The sequence below is a fragment of the Mustela erminea genome, chromosome 6 (assembly GCF_009829155.1).
Source record: "Mustela erminea isolate mMusErm1 chromosome 6, mMusErm1.Pri, whole genome shotgun sequence".
Classification (NCBI taxonomy): domain Eukaryota; kingdom Metazoa; phylum Chordata; class Mammalia; order Carnivora; family Mustelidae; genus Mustela; species Mustela erminea.
Window position 1 is genome coordinate 15,636,065 of NC_045619.1, and position 23,640 is coordinate 15,659,704.

Below are 23,640 nucleotides of genomic sequence, written 5' to 3' on the forward strand. Positions count from 1 at the left end.
TTCTCTGTCGGCAAAATATTTTCTGGAGTCAATTCAGAAATCTAGAGTGCTTCTCTGCATTTTTTTGCAATAATTATTTTATAAAAAATCATGTACACACAAAAATCCAACCCTATTGTCCTTCTGCATGTTACTGTGAGGCTCTTATTTTGATATTAGGGCACAGTGACCGACTTTTGGCAGAGCAACTTGAGGATATAATTAACAGCTGACATACACTCTGCTTCCTGGACTCTTGATTTCTCTGGGAACATATTTAGAGCTGGGCAATAATGACCTATATCCACAACTGGATTTATTCTATTCTTAAATCTCTGAAAATATCCAAGTCAATGTGAAAAGTACAAATGATGTGCAGGTCACAAAGCCTGGGTTTTAAGGACAGAAACAAACAATTTAAGATGAACAAAATTATAACTCAAACCAATATTAAGGAATTTCCTCCAGATGACAAGCTATCTTGACTCAAGACATAGAGATATTGGCACACGTACGTAGACATATGTACACAGGCGAACAAATGAAAGCAGTCAATAAAATGCTGGAAAGGAAAACACTGCTACAAACATAGTTACTGTAGTTCAGGTTTCAGATTCAGGTTCTATGTAGGGTTCTATTTCCATTAATCCCTCTCTTCCTTTGGAGAAACAATACAGCCCTAACATCATAGAATTTTTGTTGTGGAAGGATTCTTAGAAGTCATCTAATCTTATCTGCCACTCAGTGCTAGCGCCCCCTCTATAGATCTCCCAAAGAAAGTCAGTATCTCATTTAAGACAGGCAGTGTTGTGTAGCAGTTCGATGTACATGCTTTGGGGCAGAGACATGTCTGATTCATCCAGGCTTTAAGCAGTCACCTAGAGTAAGTACTTTAACCTCAATTTCTTCATTTATATATTTTTTAAAGATTACTTATTTATCTGTTTGAGAGAGAGAGAGACAATAAGCAAGAGGAGTGGCAGAGAGAGAGGGAGAAGCAGAATCTCCATTGAGCAGGGAGCCCAATGTGGGACTCGATCCCAGAACCCTGGGATCATTACCTGAGCCAAAGGCAGATGCTTTAACTGACTGAGCCACCCAGGTGCCCCCATTTCTTCATTTACAAACAGTGAGTGGTAACAGTGCCAGATTCATAGGGCTTTGTGAGGCTTTGATGGACTAACAAAGGTAAAACATTTGGCACATAGTAGGGACTTGGTATATAATAAGTGTTCAACAAAATGATAGCTGGCACTGACTACTAGTAGTAATAAAGAGGCTCATTCCAAGCTTAAAACAGCTCCAGCTGCTAAAAAGATCAAAACTCTGCCTGTGATTTCCCTCCATGGATCCAAGTCTGCCCTACAGGGCTTAACCCAAAGTCCCTGAATCAGTACCAACAGGAAGGCAGTGCTCATGGCTCATGTGTATTTCCTTGTTACCAAACAGAATGTGCTCAGCTTCATGGTCTTTTCCTCCTATGACCCTCCACAACCCAGGTCCTCTTCCGTGGACATGCCCCAGACTCTTGGGGCCCCTTTAAAAGTGGTACCTGTTTGCCTTTGTTTACATAAAAATAAAGCTACCACACGGACTAGCTTGACAGAAGAGCTCAGTCCATGAGGGATGGGGGATCATCTAACAGCCTTATAGCATAGTGAATTAAAATCCAGAAGCTAGTGTTAAGAGCCCAGAAGCTAGTGGCAATGAGGGAATCTGGTAAGCCAGACCTTTGCCAGCTGTGCAACATCTGGCATCTCAAATCCCTTGCCTGTGAAATCAAGGGTATAACAGTACCTACTTAACTAAGTAACTGTGATGTTTCATTGAGGTATCACATTCTCTACTCCCAGGCTTTCTTGACACCTCTTACAGTCCAGCTTAATGCCCACTAGTTCATGAATCTGCTCCCATCAGGGTTACCAAAAATCCTCATGCAGTCATACCCAGTGGTCAAGCCTTAGCCTCCATTTTCCTTGACCACTTCGCACTTGTCACAGCTGATTATGTCTTCATTCTCCAAATGCTTTGTTCACTTTCTTACAGAATATCACCAGCTCCTGGCTTCCTTCACCTCCCTGGCTACTCATTCACAGTCACCTATGCTGGATCCTACTCCTCTATTCAAGCCCTAGATGCTCCAGAATCCCAAATCAGTCCTCTTTAGTACTGACACTCACTCCCCAGGTAATTTCATCTAGTGCAATATTGTGGCTAAGAGCATGAACGGTGTAGCCAGCCCACCTGGGTGAGTCTAAGCCCCATAGCTTACAAGTTGTGTCATGGAGGCAAGGGATCTAACCTGTCCATCCCTCAGTTTCTTCATCCATAAAATGGAGAGCAATTTCCTAAAATTATTGCGAAGATCAAATTAGCTAATATAGGTAAAGTGCTTAGCATGTGGTAAACATTTTATACATGTTAGTGATTATTCAGTTTCATGGCTTTATAAATAAATATACTAGTGAGTCCTGAATGTATACTCCCAGCATTCACCATTCCCCCGAACTCTAGTCTCTCATATCCACAGGCCTACCTGACCATGTTGATGCCAAATAAGATCTCCATGTTCATATATTTAAAGCCGAACCCTGCCTCTGGACTACCTCCCTCTGCTTTCCCCTAGTTGCCCCGCCTCACAAACAGCCATCACTACTCACCCTGCTGCTCAGGTGAAAACCTGAGCATCATCTTCAACATCTCCCTTTTCCCCTTCATCTAACTTTCGGCAAATCGTTTTGTTCAACTTTCAAAATACATCCAGAATCTGACTTGTTCGTACTACTTCCACTGCTGCTACGTGGACCATTGGTTCTTGCTGTAGCAACTGCAATTCCACCTCCTTGGTGTCCCTGTTTCCCTTCTCTCCTTGCTCCGGTATGATCTATTCTCTACCCGGAAGCCAGAGTCGTCTTTAAAAATGAAAATCCCATGTTGCTCTCCTTGCTCAAAACTCTCCAATGATTTCCCATCACACTTGGACTCAACTCTCAATGCTCATTTCCTAGCAAGGCTCTCTAGGACCTGCCTTTGCCTACCTCTTGGCCTCTTCTCTTCCCACTCTCTCCATGCCTACTTTACTCCAGCCACACTGTCTGCCCTTGTCTGTCCAACTTTACCTGCAAGCTTCACGCCTTTGCCCATGCAGCTCCCTCAGGCTGGGATGTTCCTTGCTCACGTTCTCATGCCCTTTCCTCTTTCCTTTCCAAACTCTGCTCAAATGTTCCTTCTTAGTGAGGTCTTCCCAGTCTAACTTATCTTAAAAAACACCATCTCCACCACTCCTGCCCCACTGCTCTCTGCCCTTTTTCCCTACTTTTCGTCATAGCACTTAACACATCTGACAATATATGTTATTTGTTTGCTTGCCATGCCTACTACAATGTCAGCTCCTTGGGAGGTCACAGCACTGTTTTGTTCACTACAGTATTCACAGCAACTAAGCAGTGTCTGGGATACAGCAGGTGCTCAATAAATACATATTTTTTAATACATGAAGAAATGAATAGTGCTTGGCACAGTTCTTGGGACATGGGCAGACAGTGATAAATTTGTGATGTCTATTTTAGAAGTTAAAAAAAAATGTTTAACAGAAAAGCCAAAATTCTTTAGTGATATTCCTTAAGCCATCAAAAACATAAATATCATATTTCCATCTAACCTCAATATATATACATTATATTGTACTTACTTGGAGTTTCTTCTAAAATTTCTTGGAACTTAGTTCTCTCATAATCCACCAACTGGCGTTGAAGATGTGGTCTAAGACTCCTAATTGTAAAATTGACCATGTCTATTTTCATGAGGTCCAGGACATGGAATATTTGTCTAAAAATTTTAGAGTTAGAATAGTTAGAGAGCTGATTAAGAAATTAAGCTGAAATTCATTAACTGTGATCTATTTTACAGACTGGAAACAATAAACATCCCCAAATAGTTTTGAAATTCCAACTGCCATTGGCAAGGTTACTTTTCATAGAAGGCACTACATGTGCATTCCAATGTATCCTTCACAGATCTCAACAGTATTTGCTTTAGCAAATACGATACTTCCAGCTGATCCACTACACCTGGCCATAAACTAATAGACACTAAGAAGCATAAACAATGAGTCTTAAGGAGACAAAGAAGATTCAAGAAGGAATTTTCATTAGAAAACCCTGAAATTTTAAGGGAGTCTGAACAAAGTGTACATGGTTTCTATTCCTACTAAATTTGGGGGTGGAAGATAGAGAGGGGAAAAAAAAGACAGGGCAGTAAGGCACAAAAATACTTAGCTCTGCTTATCTGGTTTTCTTCTAAGATCAAGGATTCTTTTGGGAGACCAGTTATTATTGGGTTACTCAATTGCCACACTTCCCTTCTGTTTTGTTTTTATTTTTATTTATTTAATTTTTCTTGAGATCACAAGTAGGCAGAGAGGCAGGCAGAGAGAGAGATAGAGAGAGGAGGAAGCAGGTTCACTGCGGAGCAGAAAGCCTGATGTGGGGCTCGATCCCAGGACCCTGGGAACATGACCTGAGCCGAAGGCAGAGGCTTTAACCCACCAAGCCACCCAGGCGCCCCTCTGTTTTGTTTTTAAAATATATGTTTATTTATTTGAGAGAGAGAGAGAACAATCAGGAGGGGCAGAGGGAGAGAGAATCTCAAGCAGACTCCACACTGAGCATGGGACCCAATTCAGGGCTTGATCTCGTGACCCTGAGAGCACCACTGGGGCCAAAAACAAGAATCAGACACATACCTGACTGGACCACCTAGGTACCTGTCCCCCACACTTCCCTTTTGAGTAAACTCAAAGGTACTCTGAGTAAATGCAAGCAGCAGGAACGCCTGGGTGGCTCAGTGGGTTGGGGCCTCTGCCTTTGGCTCAGGTCATGATCCCGGGGTCGTGGGATTGAGCCCCGCATCGGTTCTCTGCTCAGTGGGGGGGCCTGCTTCCTTCTTTCTCTGCCTGCCTCTCTGCCTACTTGTGATCTCTGTCTGTCAAATAAATAAATAAAATCTTTGAAAAAAAGAAAAGAAAAGGAAAGAAAATGCAAGCAGCAAGAGTGCTAACCTCAGCACCTCCACGATGTTGCTGGTAGCCTTCAGCTCTCTGACATCATCATCTCGCACGGGAGCACACAGCTTTCCCATCGTACTGATGACATAGTTGGCCAGGCCTTGGATGTCAACAGCCCTGTGCTCAGCCTGTTGCCTAATGAGGTCTGTGTCCAAAACTTCACAGATCTGGTTGCGAAGTCGGTTGCCGCCAGGAGTCAGAAAAGAGAGAAGAGTCTACATAGGAAAGGAAAGTTAACAGCATTGTTAATAAGGGTTAACAATGAATAACCCTTAATGTGAATAAGGGTTGTCATTTTAACTTCAGTGTCTAGATGACTAAGCTCCTTGTGCATATTTTAATGCCCTGGATGCCACAGAAGCACAATGGATCAGAGGAGCACTCTAGTGCCTCAACTCTAAAAAGAAAGCTCTAGCTTCTGAATTAAAGTGCCCCTCACCCCAGCCTCCAGTCCATGGAAGTTACTGAAACTATCAGAATAAAACCAATTGGTAAGGAAGAAATATTACTGAAATAACTTCAAAAAGTTTACATTTAAACCACGCAAAGAAAGAACAAGTTGCAGATCATGGTTCCACAAGAACCCCTTAAAGAAGATCAAATGGAAATACCCCATGAGCTCCATTAGTATATTTTACATATAAAATATTTATTATATAGGGGCACCTGGGTGGCTCAGTTGGTTAAGCAACTGCCTTTGGCTCAGGTCATGATCCTGGAGTCCCAGGATTGAGTCCCATATCAGGCTCCCTGTTCGGCAGGGAGTCTGCTTCTCCAGCTGACCTCTCTCATTCTCTCTCTCTCTCAAATAAATAAATAAAGTCTTTAAAAATAAATAAATAATCAAATAAAATATTTATTATACATTATACAAGCAACCTATCCTAAGTATTCACCACACAGTGAACACCGTGCTTACACACACAGCAATGGCATAGGAGTATGGATTCTAAGCCAGAGTGCCTCAGCTCAAGTCCCTCTCTACCCCTCAAAGCTGTGTAACCACGGGTGAGTAAGGGAACTTGGTTTCTTTTTATTCAGAAAGAATAACACAGCATTATGGTAACAACAAACGAATCATCTAGTGTTTGGCATAGAGCAAACGCTTTGTGAATGGTAGTTAAAACCTTAACTGTCATATCATCTAAATCTTACAATTGCCCTGCAAGTACTCAGGACACTAGAACTCCTGGAGGGAAAGCCTTTGTTTAGCCCGTGGCTAAACCAGGTTGTTTAGCTCTCCAGTCTGTGCTCTTAACTACTCTGACCACCACTCTGTGTGTGAAGCGTTGTCCTGCACTCCTTCCACTGTCCTATTTCCCTAGCAACCCCTCACTCCAGGAAGTGCATTTTGGAAACCACCCTTCCAGGGATTGAACTTACTCAGTTTTCCGAAAAGAATCTCCAATACTCTTTGGAGGACAGAAAAATAGCCTTTGGGGTAAAAAATTATTAATCAATACAGACAACATCAACTTGCCTCTCTGATTTCTTCAAACAGTTTGATGGCATGTTCATACTCGGGAGGCTCAGCATTCAGTTCTGACTCCAGGACGTCCCAGAAGGCCTGGTGGACAATGTGCTTCACTTGACTGGCTAAGCTACAGGAAGGAAATTGTTTTTAAAAATAAGCATTATTTTTCCTGATTATAAAAGAAATGTGCCCATTGTAAAAATCTCAGAAAACGCAGGGGGGGAAAAAAAAACAGAAAAAATGGCCCATGTCATTTTTAATCTTTTGACATATTTCCCTAGTTCAATGCATTGTTTTAATATAGTTGAGGATAACCAGTAGGTATATTATATACTTATTTCATTTAATATTCTGTCCTAAGAGTTTTTCCTAGATTTTAAAAAGGCTTTCTTGCTATAGCTTTCAATAAATTCATAAAATTCTGTCTTAAGGAGATGCCATAATTTACCTAGCTACTCTATAGATCTTTAGACTTGTTCTAGATTTTGGGGATGAGATGGCAAAGTTGCTCTTTCCTCAACAGCTGAAGCTTCATTGCACAGAACGGAACAGATTGGCCCAAGCAGACATGCATGGGAATTGCTGCCAACCACAGTTTAGATGTCCCATTTAAAGTCAGCCAGACCAGACTGCTGAAACAAGAACCTTCCTAGGAAGAGCTCACAATAGAAGAGGTGGCCACTTTGCTTCACTCTTTATATCAATGTCACAAAACAGGTGCACACTTAAATACACATTCCTACTGCCCTACTACATTTGGCAACAGTTGTAAGAAAAGCACATATTTCCCTGCACTGTACTTATGGGTCTCTATCCCCTAAAGATCATACATCTCTCCCAGGAAGAGGCAATAACTACTTCTTCTCCTAAGTATCTGCCATTGTACCTAGCACACTGCACCTGGCATACAGTGAGTATTTGATGAATTCATGGTGAATGAATTAATAACGTGATAGATAAGCACAGCTCTTAATCTTTTTAGGGTATAAATAGCTAAACATACAATAATGTTATGAGAAATTAAAATTAGATTTCTGAGGAATGTGAGCTAAAATTGTTTCTGTAACTACAAATACTACATTCTACTCAGCAACTTGAAATGTTAAAACTTATCCTGGCTGCCTGACTAGTGTCATTCAACATAAATGCTCTTTCTAAAATTGACCCTCCCGAGCAACTACAGAACCATTAGAAAGGCAAACGTTGCTGGCATGGATTTCACTCTGGACTTCATAAGCCTCATGTAGTGGCTTGAATGGACCAACTAAGAAGGGGCTACAACAACTTTAGAGCTCCTGCAGGGACATCAGAATTTAAATGTAAGTTTTCCTAAAGGCTGAAAGATACTTTTTAGCTTTTTAATTTTCTGGAAGATGGTGGGGAAGAATGAGATCAATCAAATCATTTACAAGGGTTCCTACTGGGTATCAGAAATTGGATATATTTTGCTAAGCCTTTCCCCCCCAAAACAATATTTGGTTAAATATGAGAGTCAGTGATATTTTTAAAAGTAACCACGTGGCCATTTGTGGAACGTCATCTGAAAAATCAATAGGTTATAATATGGGGGCACCTGGGTGGCTCAGTGGGTTAAAGCCTCTGCCTTCGGCTCAGGTCATGATCCCAGGGTCCTGGGATCGAGCCCCACATCGGGCTCTCTGCTCTGCAGGGAGCCTGCTTCCTCCTCTCTCTCTCTCTGCCTGCCTCTCTGCCTACTTGTGATCTCTGTCAAATAAATAAAGTCTTTAAAAAAAAAAAAAGGTTATAATATGCCATTTCATTTTTAAATAAAGGTAACTGTCCTAAATTTGCATTTTGCTTTCCTTGCTCACATTTTCCAGCTATGGCAGAAAATTTAAAAAGGAGGCTTTCCTATTTCCCATGGTATCAAAATATTTAAGTTCAAGACACTCAGATGCCCATGAGCATGCATGTGAAGTCAACATTTTAGTCCCCATGATCTCCTTGGGGAACACGAAGCTCAGAAATGGTCTCAGCATGCTGTGAAGTGTGTGAACCTGGTGATTCACAGACCCGTTTATAAACATATATTTTTATATTATATGTTTATAAAAATTAAAAATTAAAAAACAAAAAAAAAGAAATGGTCTCAGCAGAGCTAGGATTCAAACCCAGAGCCTATCTGATCAAAAAGTGCCTTCACTAATACCTATATTTGGAACTTTTGAATTTAAAGTATAAATACTTCCAAACTGTCTTTTGCTGTACTTCAAAAAACACACTAATTTTAACTTCAAACATTCATTTTCTTAGTCAGTCAAAAATGTTTATATGGCATTCAGTATATGCCAGGCCCTGTTTTAGGTATTATTGTTACTATAGTAGGGAAAAAAAAAAAAAAGTGTACGCTCTCAAAAAGCTTATTTGTTCGCAGGGACAGGAAGACAAAAACAAAACACATTAAAAATAAATAAGGCAATTTCAGAACCATGAGGAAGACAGAAAAAGACAATGTAGTAGCTAGTGATGGAGAGGGTGCTAATTTCACTGGTGGCTGAAGAAAGCTTCTCTAACATACAGACCTTTGAGTTGAGACTTGAAGGAGGGACAAAAAAGCAGCCAGTGAAAATCTAGGGGATTTTCAGAAAGAAGAAGGACAAAGTCCTTGAAAAGGATCAAGCTGGTGTACTCTGGGGTCAGTAAGGAAGCCAGTGTGGCTGAAGCATACCAAGCAGGAGGGAAAGAAATAAGAGACATGGTCTTGGAAGTAGGGCCTTGCTGCCACACTAAAGAGTTTGAATTCTTATTCTAAGTGTAATAGAAAAGTCACTGAAGGATTTCAAGCAAAGAAATGACCTACTCTGATTAACCCTTTAGAAAGGTCACCGGTTACCGTGTGGATATGGAGGGTGGGTTGGGGGAGCTAAGGATGGAGACAGGGCAACTAGTTAGGACTTAAAGAGTCAAGGTCAGAGGTGATGGTGGCCTGGCCTAGAAGTGCATCAGTAGAGCTGGTATAAAGGATTATGGTGAAATGCAGCTACCATAGAAAACCAACCAGATACACCTATTTTGGCCAGTAATCTTAAAAAAATATTAATGATTATCATGAATAATAACCCAGGAGCAGGAAGACTATGATTCACATTTTGAAGAAGGAAAATTATCATGTTTGCTACTTTCCTGCTTGAAAACAAATAAACATTAAAGCTCTAAATAGAATCAAATATTATATGTTGTCTTAATTGATAGAGGAAATGCCTCTGGATTTATTTATTTATTTTTTAAAGATTTTATTTATTTATTTGACAGACAGAGATCACAAGTAGGCAGAGAGAGAGGAGGAAGCAGGCTCCCTGCTGAGCAGAGAGCCCAATGCGGGGCTCAATCCCAGGACTCTGGGATCATGACCTGAGCCGAAGGCAGAGGCTTTAACCCACTAAGCCACCCAGGCACCCCTGCCTCTGGATTTATAAATGACACTGTCAGGTTGAAGATTTAATGCCATTATTCGTGAGCTAACCTTGCCTATAAAGATGATATATCTGTGGTATATCTTATGGCCTCCAGCCTTTTTTCCTCTTTGTCCCAAGGGATTTATGATCCACTGAAGTTAGAGAGGCTGATGTAGGGTATAAGGGCATGGCTCTAACTAGAGGTCCTTGGGTTGGGGGTGTGTGTGAAGTTAACCGGGGTCCCTCTGTAGTTATGATTCCTACCTCCAGATGCTTCTGGATCACCTATTCTTAGCACTTTGGCAGTTCCACTAATTTATTTATCTTTCACAACCTGAATATCAGTTTTTAAGAAGTCTATCTGCAAACATTTCTTGAGCATGTACTAAATGTCAGGCATTCTGCTAGGCAATGGGGATAGAGCAGCAAACAATACAGACATAGTTCCTCCATTATGGTGTTTTGGTCACATGGAAAGACAGACACTGAACATAAAATTATAAGTCTTCTTAACAAAAAGGAGGTAAGAGGGTAATAGGAGTCTTTAGGAAGGGGATTTAATGTAATCTAGTATGCTCAGGAATGTCAGGAAAAGCTTCTCTCAGGAAGTGAAATAGCAGCTGAGTTCTAAGAATTATGGGTAACATATACCCTTGAGGAATAGTTTTAAAAACAAGTATAAGACCTTATTAGAGAACTAACCAGTATTTGCTCCCAGTAGCTGTTACACAAGACTTCTAGGAATCAATGTAAACATATGTGTATGTATGAGACTCTGCAGCTCAGTTTACACAGAACAAATGCCTCCGGGTTACCTGTTCTCGGGGAGAGCGTCTTGTTTCAGTTGAAAGCTCTCATTTACGGCAATTTCATGAACAAGTGTCATGTTTGATAAGTTCCTTGCTGCCGCCATCACTTTGTCAAATGTTACAACTCTGGGAGGGCTTGTTGCTGAAACAAAAACAAAACACAGTTCATGTCATGGAGGAAAAGCTGTCATCCTACGAAACCTGATGCAGATGGAGTTTAAGTTATTCTAACATATATGTTCAGGGTTTTAGAAATAAGAAGCATACATACGAAACTGGGTAGATTTCCTGCTTACTACTTAAGACTTCAAAAATTCAAGAACTTCTTTGATAGTTTCAGTTATTATATTGATAATAAATTCTCAAATGTCTTCCAGACTATTTTATTAGTATAAGCTATTATAAGTTACTTTCTTTTATTAAATCACCTCATATTTTAGTACCTATTGATAACTGCATTTATTACATATACTATGCAGGAATTTGATAAGACTACTTTTATTCTCTAATTCATTAACTCATTAACTTAAACAGACTCAAGATGAAGTAACTGATTTTTTAAAACTATAACTTCTAAAAGTATAGGCAGTATAGCATAATGTTTAGGTTTGATTCCAACTTTTGCCAATTGGTAGATATCATTTGACTTCACTAAGGCATAATTACCTCCTCAGGGCTGAGTTTAGGTAATTAAATAAGATAATTTAAGTAAAGAAGAACAAAGTAAGAACTTCATAAATGTAGATACTTAAAATAAAACTAATCTGGTAAACTGGATAATCTAAGTAGGAAGTAGTACATAAAGAATTATTCTACTTACTTCTAAAGATTATTCTAATAAACCATGTCTTTTAAAAATGACTATTGGAACTCTTAACTTCAATAAATTGAAAATCATTGCCTCAAACAACAGTACTAACTGGCAATATTTTGCTACCTAAAATAATTTTTCAAAGAAGCAGAGGGGAAGGAGGAAGAGGAAGACCATGTGGAGGAGGAAGGGGAGGAAGAGTTTGGAAAAATGGTGATACACGGAATTAGGAAAACCCCTCTTTAGGATGACTGTACTCTGTTAGAGGCATCAGCCTAATACATAATATAAAGAGTGAGAAAAAGCATAAAAAGCTAAGTGGCTACTAGTAAATTCTTTTCTCAATTCTTTGTCCCATTAAGATTCTTTTTTAAAAATGTCTGTATACTTGGGTCCAATAATCCAATTATATCCAAAGGAATTCCTGGAAAGGCTCAATGCACCAAGATGTTCATAAAGCATCATTTGTAACAGAAAAAAAAAAAAAGAGGAAAATTAACTCAATGACCAATGTCCAATGTCAATGGTTAAATTCATGGTGCAGTCATTTACTGAAGTAGTTTTCATGTATTAAAAGTATATTATAACATGGTAAATATTTTAGTTATAATTCTTTTTAAAAATATTTACTTATTTGGGCAGGAAGCAGAGGTAGAAAGAGAATCCAGAACCAGACACCCTGCTGAGCATGGAGCCCAATGTGGAGCTTGATTCCAGGATCCTGAGATCATGAGTTGAAATCAAGAGTTGGCTGCTTAAAAGACTGAGCCACCCAGGCGCCCCATGTTTTAGTTAAAATTCTAAGTGAAAAGTGTCTACACATATATACACACATATGTCTATGTGAAGAATGAGTATGACAAAGCACCACCAGCTGTCATCTTTGGGTGATAGTATGGACAAAATAAATTTTCTCTATACTTACATACTTTCCAAAATTTTAAAAATGAGATTGTATAAATTTAAAATAAACACAAATAAACAAATGTTTTTGACATGGGCATTTGATTATATGAGACATTCGTTGCTTCTTTCTGCATTTGTTTTGTCTTTTTAAGGTGCTGTATTTCCTATGCAAAATGTCAATTAAAAAGCTAAAACAACAACAACAACAACAACAACAACAAAACACACTTGCTTTACACACCTCTAGTTTCCATACACAAACAAGGGAAAAGACAACTCCCTCACTATGGCCACCTTTTTAACTCTTTCTCACAGCCCTGGTGTAGTAATTCCCCTCCTGAGCACTTTTGTGGGGAGATTTGCACAACAGGTTTTGAAATCAGCAGGAAACCCTTTAGATTATTTCACTTCCTGCCTGACCCTTGAATTGGGGCAAGTTTCCTTCCATGTAAATCGGCAATTATCAGAAAAGACCAGTTTGAACTTATCCTTGAATGTGGCCCAACAAGTGATCTCAAGAGGGAGTGGCTTTCCACTACTCCAGAGAAAAGACAGGTGGGGTTTAGGGACCTGATTTATAGTCAAACCAAAGCAGATCAGAGACAGTAATGAAAATAAAAATGGGCAGGTTGTAAACTTTAATGGTTACTTAATCCTGCCTTTGCAGCAGTACTACGGTACATCTAGAAAGGAGGGAAAGTCTCTACTTTGCTCTCATTCATTTATGAGTTTTATCTAAAACACATGTCTAGAACCAACACCCCCTCCCCCGCCCCCCACAACCCCTGCTCCCCTGTCAGCTTACAAGCAGGAGAGCTGGATTTGCTGGAAGAGTCGCTTGTAAAGCTCTGCCTTGAGCACTCATAGTCACTGAGTGAAGCCATGCTTTCGGAAAACCGGGAAGAGTCTGAATCTCTTGGCTGGTCTTCGCCTACATGCTGCTTTTCACCATTGAAGGGCATTTTGTGTCACTCGAGTGTGGGCAAAGAGATAGTGCCTGCAGAGAAAAACACACCCGGCGTCAAGGCTCTGTGGTACTTCCACTGGCATCACAGATGCTTCTTCCAGTGTAGACAGCTTGGCTCACATGAGTCACAGTGTTGGAATGTCCCCAGAAGAGAACCACATCTTTCCCATAGCAGCCAGGCTATTACCAGGCCTTCAAGACTGCCTTCCAGAAATGAGACTCCAGAAGCCTAAGTGTGAACTTACTCAGGACATACATAATGGGACTGTGGAACAGCTCTCAGCAATAACAGATCCTTTAAAAATGTGCAGAAGACACACAGTCTCTCCCTGGGTTTCTAAAACATGGAAGGCAAGAGTTAAGAGGGTAGGGCCTTGAGGCCTGACGGCCTAGGTTAGAAGCTCATACTGTCTTTTGCCATGTGACTTTGGGAAAGCCACTAAGCCACCTACCTCTTGAGTAAAACCCGGCTGAAAGACTAAACTTAAGAGGGTTGCTTGAAGATTAAATGGGATTAATCTTATTAAAGTGCATAGTACTCAAATATTAGCTATTATTATTATTATTATTATTCCTATGGCTTTGTTTTAAATAAACTACTTTTTTTTTATTTTTTTTAAAGATTTTTTTAATTTATTTATTTGACAGAGAGAAATCACAAGTAGATGGAGAGGCAGGCAGAGAGAGAGAGAGGGAAGCAGGCTCTCTGCTGAGCAGAGAGCCCGATGCGGGACTCGATCCCAGGACTCTGAGATCGTGACCTGAGCTGAAGGCAGCGGCTTAACCCACTGAGCCACCCAGGCGCCCAATAAACTACTTTTTAAATCAGCCCCTTTAGTTCCTGATGAGCCTCCTGGAGAAAGGAGAAGACTAACTAACATCTCTGGCTGGCAAGTTTTCAGGTTTATCTCCATTTTCCTGTGAACTGCCATGATACAAAGTGTAAAGCCTGACACTAGGTTTGCACTTGACAGCTGACTCGGTACCCACTACTACCCGATGAACAAACAGGCACCAAAGAACCTGATTCATGGATGAAGGAGACAGACTCTGAGGGACAAGGGGACTTACCGTGCCATAAAACCAGCCCCTTGACTCTATGTCCAGTATTGTATCTGGGACATCAGATTGCCTTCCAGGTAAGAGCAGAGCACTTGGGCCCACTCACCCCCTAGAAAGGAGATCCTAGGCACATAGGATGCTCCACCCTGAGCCCTGGAGCCTTAGCAAGGCCCAGGAGGGAGCTGGCTCTGACACGTAGGGTATTAGCCGACACTAAGGGGAACCAGGGCCCAAGGAAGAAGACCCCTCGAGTCCTGAATAGACAATAATGATAGTAAGGGTTCACTGAGTCTCTTTAAACCAGCCCATGCGGTGAGGTATACAGAGCTTTTAAAGCTACAAAAACTTGAAAACACAGCTGTGCATAGTATGCCTGGAAATCCTGTGCAGTTTCTTCAGTGGTTCCTTTTGTATTTACTGAGTGCCTACTATGCAGCAGTACCAGGAAAAAGAGAACAGTGAACAAAGGAGATAGGGCCCTACTTGCAGGGCTCTCAAGTCTAGATACCTACAACTGTATGTGCCAGAGGCTAGCACATGTGAAAAGCGGAAACAAGGCATGGCTGGGGAAGCATGAGAAAGGAGAGGCAGGATGGGCCTATGGGCGATTCTAGTCTTGTTGAGATAAATGTTGCCATTTTGTATCAGTTGGGTGGTAACAAAGATAAGGATGAACCTCAGAGGGACTTTAATTTAAGGTCAGTGCCCAAGGGCATTTGCCCCTGGCCTCACCTAATCAACCTTTAGTCCTGCCAATTGTACAAGTGCATCCTTTCCAGGCCCACCTCTTTCACAAACAGAAGACCACTAACTCCTTGCCTCTGCAAGGAATCCAGAGAAGCCGCCAGGAACCTACCAGGTAGAGAAGTCTGCCTTGTCCTGGACTCCCAAGGCCAACCACCACCAGCACAGGCTATGAAATAGCCCTTAATCCTTGAGACTCCAATGGGAGTCACCTCCTTCACCACATACAAACTAGGTTCTACTTGAGCTTTAACTCCCACCTGCTGGGGGGAAGGGAATAGAGAACAGAAGAAAAGGGTCTGCTTGATCTCTTTCACTTCCACCAAACCCCAATCCCAAATGGAATACTTGTCCTTCCCTCTACATTCTTCTCTCTCTTTGCCACCATTTTCTGTCTCACTGATAGCACTTCTTGAAAATGCTACCTTCCTCAGGAAGCCTTTGCTCCTCGACCAGAGTGAATGACACTCTTCTCTGTACATCTGCAGCACATGCCCTATATCTCCACCATGGAGCTGCATCCCTTGTACAGTTATTTTCTTTCCATGGCTACTTCTGACTATCCTTAATAAGGCAGGGAATGTGTCTTGTCCATTGCCAGTGTCAAGTACGTGACAATATTCATTCAGTGTCAGCTGAATCGGAATCATTGAATCCCATTTGGTACAGCTTCGACCAGAACATTCGCAAACTGATACCACTACACACTTAAGGCCTGGTACTGCTAAAGTTAAAGCACGGGAAGAGAGAACCTACCACCTAAACGCACTTTATTAGGTTTAAGACTCAACACTCCCTGACCCTGGTAACACTCCTATTTGAAAATCTTGAACTTTGTTTCCATATTTTTTTTTCAGTCATTCCACCATAACAAGTGCTCTGTAAGCTCTGCTCTTAATTTTTCTTCACTTTGGCTGTTTTTCCAAGTAAAGGTGAATAAAAGCTTTCATCCATTAGAATTTATGAAATAGGTTAATAGTCATAACTGTCCATTTCATTTTTCTACTCCAGCTGAACAGCACACTTTGTAGGCTCCTTAATTGTGTTTAACAAGGCAGCAAAGTACAAAGATTTAAAAATAAAAAGATGTAGGTTAGGAGTTAGAAGGCTAGACTCTGAGGCTTGAATCTGTCATTAATTTGCTGTGCGACTTTATGCACACCACAATGGCTCTCCTCACCTCATTTTTCTGAGCAGCTGGGCCAGCTATAAGGTTCCTTTCAGCTAGGAAATGCCAAAATTCTATAAACCCAGAGTTCCATGAGGCTTCACCAGAAATTCTGAAATTAAATGTGCTCATGGCAGACATACTTAATAATGTGCAACTATGCTTCCTTCCAACAGTTCACTGGAAGTAGTTTCTGGCACAGGGAATGCAACAGAAAATGTGAAAGCTTCTTAATGTTCAGACCCTCTTGTTTGGATGGTAAAAGGCTCCATAGCACAACTGGGCTTTAATGCATCCAAGGAGGAACTTTCCTTTGAAGCCCAAATGTCCATTATTATTCTATAAGGAAATTGCCTCTTTCCTCCTCTAGGCATACTAATGACACCTAATGCATGGGTTGGTGTGGAACTTCATTTAGTCAATACACGTAGAGTGCTTGGAACAGTGTGTCTGACAGAGAAAACAGGATATAAATGATTGCTATTATTAGTATTATTTGCATTTTTCTTGTTATTATCATTTCAAGCATTAAAAACTCTAGAGGGGAGAACTGTTTTATCCCAAGATGATACAAGTATGTTCCCCTACAGATAAACAAGCTGTTAGTTAACTTACAACAGAACTCTTGCACTTATCTGAGATAATAAAGCTGAAAGCAAACGCCCCATCCCAGTGCAAATGGTCTTCTGCAAGTTCCTTCACATCTGTTCTTGCTTTTCTTGGTCTCGGGTTTCCATATAAGTCATCTGGGGACAAAGCTACTTGACTCAAAAGGCATTGAGGGTAATTATATGGCTTTAAAAACTATTTTGGATTCTCTCTTAGAATAGTGATAACAAAACCAGTCTATTCCTTTAAGGAAGGTAATGCTTCTCATACTGACAAACTTAGACCTACTTAACTTTCACCACTGCCAATCACAAGCAAACCACACAAATTTTCAAAAACACCACATCTCACTCTACCTGGAGGATTTACTACTCGCCAAAGGTAAAGTCAAAGGTGAAAACAGTGGATAACTCCAAGCAAAGCCTCCAACACTACAGTGGGTCACCATCAAGGAGAATAATCACATTTTACATTCTATTCTTTCTCATTTAATAAGTTCAGTATTATATAATTCCTTCCAAGACCAATGACTGAGATGCAGCTGACACTTAAACATTTATGGTTGAATGAATGGCAATACAACCACTGCCATTTTAGAGAAGAGGAAACAAGTAGAGGGATCTAAAGGGACAGACAGAAGGAAGACGGGTTTTTAATTTGCTAGTTGACTCCTTAGCCTGGGTCCACACTCCCAACTTCACTTCTTTATTTCCTTTCCATAGCACACTCATCTGCAAACGGTCCAGCACAGGTTCAGGATTAGAAAGACCCACCAGAGACAATGTACATGTCCATGAAGCAGGAAGAACACTGGCTCTGGAATCAAGTGGACTGGGCTTTTGATCCTGACTCTTGGTATCTACTGACTGGAGAGAGGGAATTTAGCCATCTGTAAAATGGAGCTAATAATAGTATCTCCTTCATAAAAATGTTGTGGAGATTAAGTGAAATAGTCTATATCAAGTACTTACATTCCCAGTAAGTGCTTGACAAACTGTCAACTATTATTTTATTCATACTGAAAGAAATTATGATTTCCAAACATGTCAATGTCATAAAAACAAGGAATGGCTGAGGACATGTTGCATATGAAAAGAGATGATAACTGAGTGCAACAGATGATCCCTGACTGAGTCCGATACCAAAGGGGGAAAAAAACGCTATTATTGGATCAATTGACAGCACTGGTACAAACTTGAATCTACTTTCTATATTACAATGTTAAATTTACTAACTTTGATAAGTGTACTGTGACTACATATTTAGGAATAAAGGGCCATGATGTATGCAACTTTCTCTTGACTAATTTAGTGACCAAAAGAGAAAACAGTAAAGATATGGAGCAAAAAGTTAACAGGTGAATATGAGTAAAAGGTAGACAACAAGGAGTTCTTTGTAGTGTTCCTACAACCTTTTCTTTAAGTTTGAAATTATTTCCAAGCAAAAGATTAAAAGAGAAGTACTGAACCAAAACTTCAAGTCTAATTCAGAACAGTCTGGGCTCCAGCAATTTTTAGATTTTGACTGTCCCCACTGCTGGACTAGCTTAGATACTGCTCTATTACAAAAGTTCTAGACAGTCTGGCTTGACCCAGTGTTCTTCTTGAACAGTGTATGGAGAATAAAAACAGGAAATAGGCCAGAGCCCTTCAGAAGAGGCACAATAAATCATCCCTTCTAAGAGTTCATCTCCAGGTGGTTTCCCTTTTCTTAAGAAGTTTCCTGGCTGGTTTATATTCCTCTGGGATTTGGCCTCTGCCTATACACACCATCCCATATCACTCTCTCCCTAACCCTTCCTGCTACAGACACAATGGCTTCCTTCAGGTTCTTCAGATATGCCAAACTTCCTACTTTGGAGCACTTGCACCTGCTAGTCTGTCCCCCAGCATGTTTCCCTGATCTCTATTGGATGGACTCCTTATTGTCATTCAGTTTTAAAATTAAATATTAAATTAAATATTAATTAAATATTAAATATTACAACTTCAAAGTGACATTCCCTGATATCCTCACTCCATCTAAATTAGACATATAGAGCTGAGAACACTTCCTAGGATAGAGGAGGAGTCTTGCTGAAGAACAAATTAAGCTACACTCCTATTCATATTACAACTTGGGGTTTCCTTCTCTCCTGCCTCACTCACATTGCTCATATTTCCATTATGCAGTCACTTAAAGTGCTATAGTTGTTGTTTATATATCTGCCTCCCCACTACATTTTAAACTGCTTACAGGAAGGGCTATGTCTCCTCTTTCCAATTCCCAGTGCCTATAATTCAAACTAGCAAAGACTCAGAGCTCCAGAGCTTAAAGAAATGTTTACATTGTGTCTTTCCACTTTCTTATGCTCATTGATAGTAAATAATAACAATCAGAGCTAAGAGTTACTGTGTGCTTATTATATCTCAGCCCCCATAAGTGCTTTAAGTGTTTTAATCTCTTTGAATCTTTATTATAATCTTGTTAGCTGAGGTATTGCTATTATCTGCATGATACAGAAAAGAACCTGAGGCTTAGAGAAATTAAATTACTTGTCCTAGGGTTCACAGCAGTGGCAGAAGCACAACTGAAAGCCAGGCCATGGATTCCTATAGCCCATGCTTTCTACCACTCTAGGATGGCTGGAGAAAATTTGGCCTGCTGCTCATTCTTTCCACTCTCAGTCTGCCAAATCGATCTACACAACACCACGTGGATACTTGCATATGTGGTAACAAGCTGACCTTACCCCGGGGTGGCTGCTCAAGTGCTATACCGTGAAGGGCATCACTGAAAGAGTCTATTGTCCAAAATAATTCTGAACCACCCCAGTACAGTAAATGAGAATCCTTTATCGAGAGCCATTCTTTAAGCACTGCAAAATCCTTAGTTAAAACCCACATATTATCAGAAGTCTTAACTCCTTACAACTGATATCAAAAACATTTTGAGGTGCACTATTTAGATTTTCCAGCAGTGCTCTGGACAAGGAATGGAGCCCAACCAGTTAAGGCTGAGTCGTGGAAATGAGAAATTTCAAGAGCTACCTAGTGGATGTCATCCTTGAAGACCCGATCAAGGTCATATGCAAAAACAAGCATTCACATATGTGTAGTAAAGGGTAAGGAGTCAGAGGAATAAGACTTGGCTCTGAAGAAAAAAATTGCAGATGGTGTGGAAAAGCTCCGTCTTCTGCAAAATGTTGCTTTAGAACCAGTCCCAAACAGCAGTGCTAGAAAGTTATTCATATGCAGCAAGGTATAAACCACAGAGCAGAGAGAGGTTCTGCTCCATTCTGCTAGAGAATACCGGTCTTCATCAAATTAGAGCCAACAAAGAGCTAGATAAAAGCCAACAAGCCAGTCATTGTCTAAGAAAACAGATGTTCATGGAACACATAACATTACAGCATCAGGGAAAAGGATTTCTAGGCACTTTTCACACTTGGAAATGCTTCTCCTCCCACCCCTGCCTGGCCTGTTTAATACCAGTGATTCCTCCTGGGGACCTCAACCCCCCACAAAATGGCACCGAAGCTGCTTCCACACATGACTGAGTATCTTCAGCCCTGGGCCACTTCAAGTGAGGCAGCCTCCACGGGCTGCCAGAGTGATGTATGAAATCCCTGGAGGCAAGAGAACAAGGTGGGCAAGGAGCCAACTAAAGTGGAACCACTGCCCTAACCTCATTCTGATCGGCAGGTGGCAAAGAGCAGGGTCTCTGGCTGGGCTGGAAGCCATGGGACCACAAGGATCTTGAGGGCTGAGGGGCCCACTGGGGACAAGGACAACTTGTCTGGTTTCTCAAGGTTAAAGTAACAGGACAACCACCTAAGACAATTATTTCCAAACTTCAGTCATTTGCATACCACTTTTCCTGTCTGTTTCCACATCTCCCTCCTCATCTATACCCTAATTTATCAATCACTTCTATCTTGGCTAGATTTTTGCATTTAAATACATTTATTTTAAAAGGAAACTTTATATCATTGTGAAATCGCTTGTTTAATGAAGTTTTTTCTTCCCCCCAGTACTAGAGAAAACGCAGTACCCTGTTCGTCCACGTGCCAAATCAGCGCTGTTACCACCCCGTGGTGCCATCCAGAGGCGCGGTTTTGGGAAGCGCAGGCCATCCGCGAGAGGCCAGAGGTTCGAGCCCTGGGCCTGACTGGCATCTCCCGCCTCCTCCCTCAGACAGTCCGCTCGGGGGTAGGCACCAGAGTCTGCACACACACACCCCACACACTCGGGCAGCCCCTCCCCTCCAACAGCACGTTTCCTGCCATAACAAACCCTTGGGGGAGGGGACGGCGGAGGCCCAGCCGAGTGCCAGGGAAACCCCGGCAACAAACCCCAAACACACGCTTCGGGCCGCGCCCGCCCCCACCGCGGTTCGGCTTGCCCACCCGCGCCGGGCCGGGGGTCGCAGGCGAGAGAGGGGGCCCCCTCCCGGGGCCCGGATGGTGGGAAGCCTTTCGCTGCACTGTCGCTGGCACGGGTCCAGCAGGATGTAAACAGCGGCCAAGCGGCCGCGACCCCGCCGCCTCCGGGGCCCAAAGCCCGCGGCCGAGCTGACACCCGCCGCGGCCACTCGGTGCCCGCGCCCCGCACCCACGCGGGACGGCGGTTCGAGGTCAAACAAGGGGTTGGGGGAGCAAGTAGCGGGGCTTTAACGCCCCTGGCACCGGAGTCCCAGGACAGAGTTCCGAGGTGGGTCGGGGGAGGCCCTCGGGCTGCCCTGGGGCTAGATGTCCTGGTCCACTGACCCGGGCCCGTCACCTCAGGCTGGCGACCCCCTCCCCCGGATGGATACGCACCGGGTCCGGCGCAGAGACAGGCGGAGAAAGGCGACTTAGGGAACCTGGGTCAGGGGTCTCTGGGTGTCCCCTCACCGAGCACCGCAAAAACACCTCGAAAACTCACCAGCCCAACAACCCCCAACCTCCGGGTCTCCCCCCCCCGCCCCACGCGGTATTTAAAGGGCCGGGAGGGATTCTGAGGAGACAGCCACCGCGGAGCAGTGGAACCGGCGAGCAGGGGAGGACGGGCCGAGGGAGGGGGGAAATACAGGTCACTTCGGATCCGATCGCAGAGCTCGGACATATTTGGCCTAGTCGAGATCAGGTTTACTCATGTTCAGATGAAAGAGGCGAGAAGAGCTTGAATTGACGGTGTTCTGCATGCGAGAGGAATCCGTCCCCCCCGCGGTCTTCGAGTGGTGCGGTCCCGGGACTGCTAGGGGCGGGGAGAAAAGTGTTTACGGAACTGGGGCAGCCGAGCCGCTGGGAGCGCCCGGCGTTGGAGGCGGAGCTGTCAGCACTGGGGGGCGGAGCCGAGTACGGGGGAGGGGTCTAGGCCGGGGTGGGGCGGGGGTGCTGGGGGCGGGGCGAGGCTGCGCGCGGAACCACTGGTGGCTGTTCTTGTGCAGCGCGGGGCGGGCTTGGGCTTCCGGAGGGCGGCCCAGCGTGGATAATGGTACTAGCTCCCCGGTTGCGAGTGGAACTTCTACTACTCGAGCATCCCTCATGTAAGCGGGCGATCCAAACTGGGTACTCACCATCACGGCGTCCGCACAGACACTCACAGCCCAACCGACAACAGGGCAGGTGCGTTCCCACGCGCGTCAGCAACCAACCTTGTCACCTACGTTTCTGTCTGCACCTCCACATAAACACCGGCCCAGATTTGCATATGGCTGGACTGAAAGATTAGTTCCTGGGAGTCACACCCTCCCAGGCTCTCTAAAGACTTAAACTGTAAACTTCGTGTGCACTCAAAAGATAAAACATCTCACTTCCTCTAGGGTTCTGGGCAGCGCCTCTCTACCCGAGAAGTTTCGACATTGGTTAATGTAAATAAGCAGCCCCAGGGTGGCTGCTCGTCTGCTCTTGCGGGTGTGCTTTCAGGATGAACAAAAACACCATTCCCCCAACAGCTCACATAAAAACCGCTGTATCTTCTGTAAGTTGGCATTATTTGGAAGAAAGTTTCATGCAGGAATGCCAGTGAATTTTGTATAGGCTGAAGTATTTCTACTTCGTGCTGAAACCGTGTCTGAATTGTGGAGGCAAAACTGGTTCTAGAAAAAACCAGATAGGCAACATTTTAAAGGACAGAAAGCCACTTATCCTAGCTGGGATAATTCAGTGTTACAACACGGACTGGTCTGGGGTTCAATCCTGTCTCTGACATTAATTACCCATCAGATCTTGGTCAATGGATAACCAGTGATGATTATCTCATTGGATTTTGGTGAGGATGGAATGGGATAAATCGTCCGAAGTGTTTACGACTGTATACAGTAAACACTAGTCAGTGTTAGTTACTGAAACTATCAGGTAAATCACTCTGAACAAACCTGGCTGCTGATCTTTCTAAATTTGTGTTTGTGTCTCCCTATGCTACACTCTCCTCACTTCTAAAATATACAACTTGATACAAACAAAGAAATTAGGGAATAAATGCTGTTGCCACCCATTCGTTCTTTCCTATGAGCATGCCCTTGTTTCTATTTTTTGTTGGAATCAGCAGTCAGGGTAACAGAAGCCTCCAATTTCAATTCTTGCCAAATAACAACCACCACTGAACAACTGCCATCACCACCCTAAAAACTCCACAATAGAAGGATTAACCAAAAATATCCCCCCAA

The 23,640-nt window shown here is 42.6% G+C and overlaps 1 protein-coding gene across 4 annotated transcripts in view; it reads right to left on the minus strand.

Annotated features, from left to right (window-relative positions):
* The window catches only part of TCP11L2 (t-complex 11 like 2), a 41,795-nt gene extending 19,098 nt beyond the window's left edge, over window positions 1–22,697 (minus strand). Inside the window, exons 1-6 of one of the 4 annotated variants that reach the window (XM_032346513.1) lie at window positions 22,549–22,697; window positions 13,266–13,457; window positions 10,750–10,885; window positions 6,525–6,645; window positions 5,039–5,259; window positions 3,671–3,807 (exon numbers count right to left, since the gene is read on the minus strand). In XM_032346513.1, coding sequence (XP_032202404.1) covers window positions 3,671–3,807; window positions 5,039–5,259; window positions 6,525–6,645; window positions 10,750–10,885; window positions 13,266–13,422 — 772 coding nt within the window. In that variant the 5' untranslated portion in view covers window positions 13,423–13,457; window positions 22,549–22,697. Of the gene's footprint in view, window positions 1–3,670; window positions 3,808–5,038; window positions 5,260–6,524; window positions 6,646–10,749; window positions 10,886–13,265; window positions 13,458–19,741; window positions 19,796–21,808; window positions 22,014–22,548 lie in introns of those variants that run through there. The other 3 variants (XM_032346512.1, XM_032346511.1, XM_032346514.1) reach the window with 3 other exon arrangements.
* Between the last annotated feature and the right edge of the window lie 943 nt (window positions 22,698–23,640).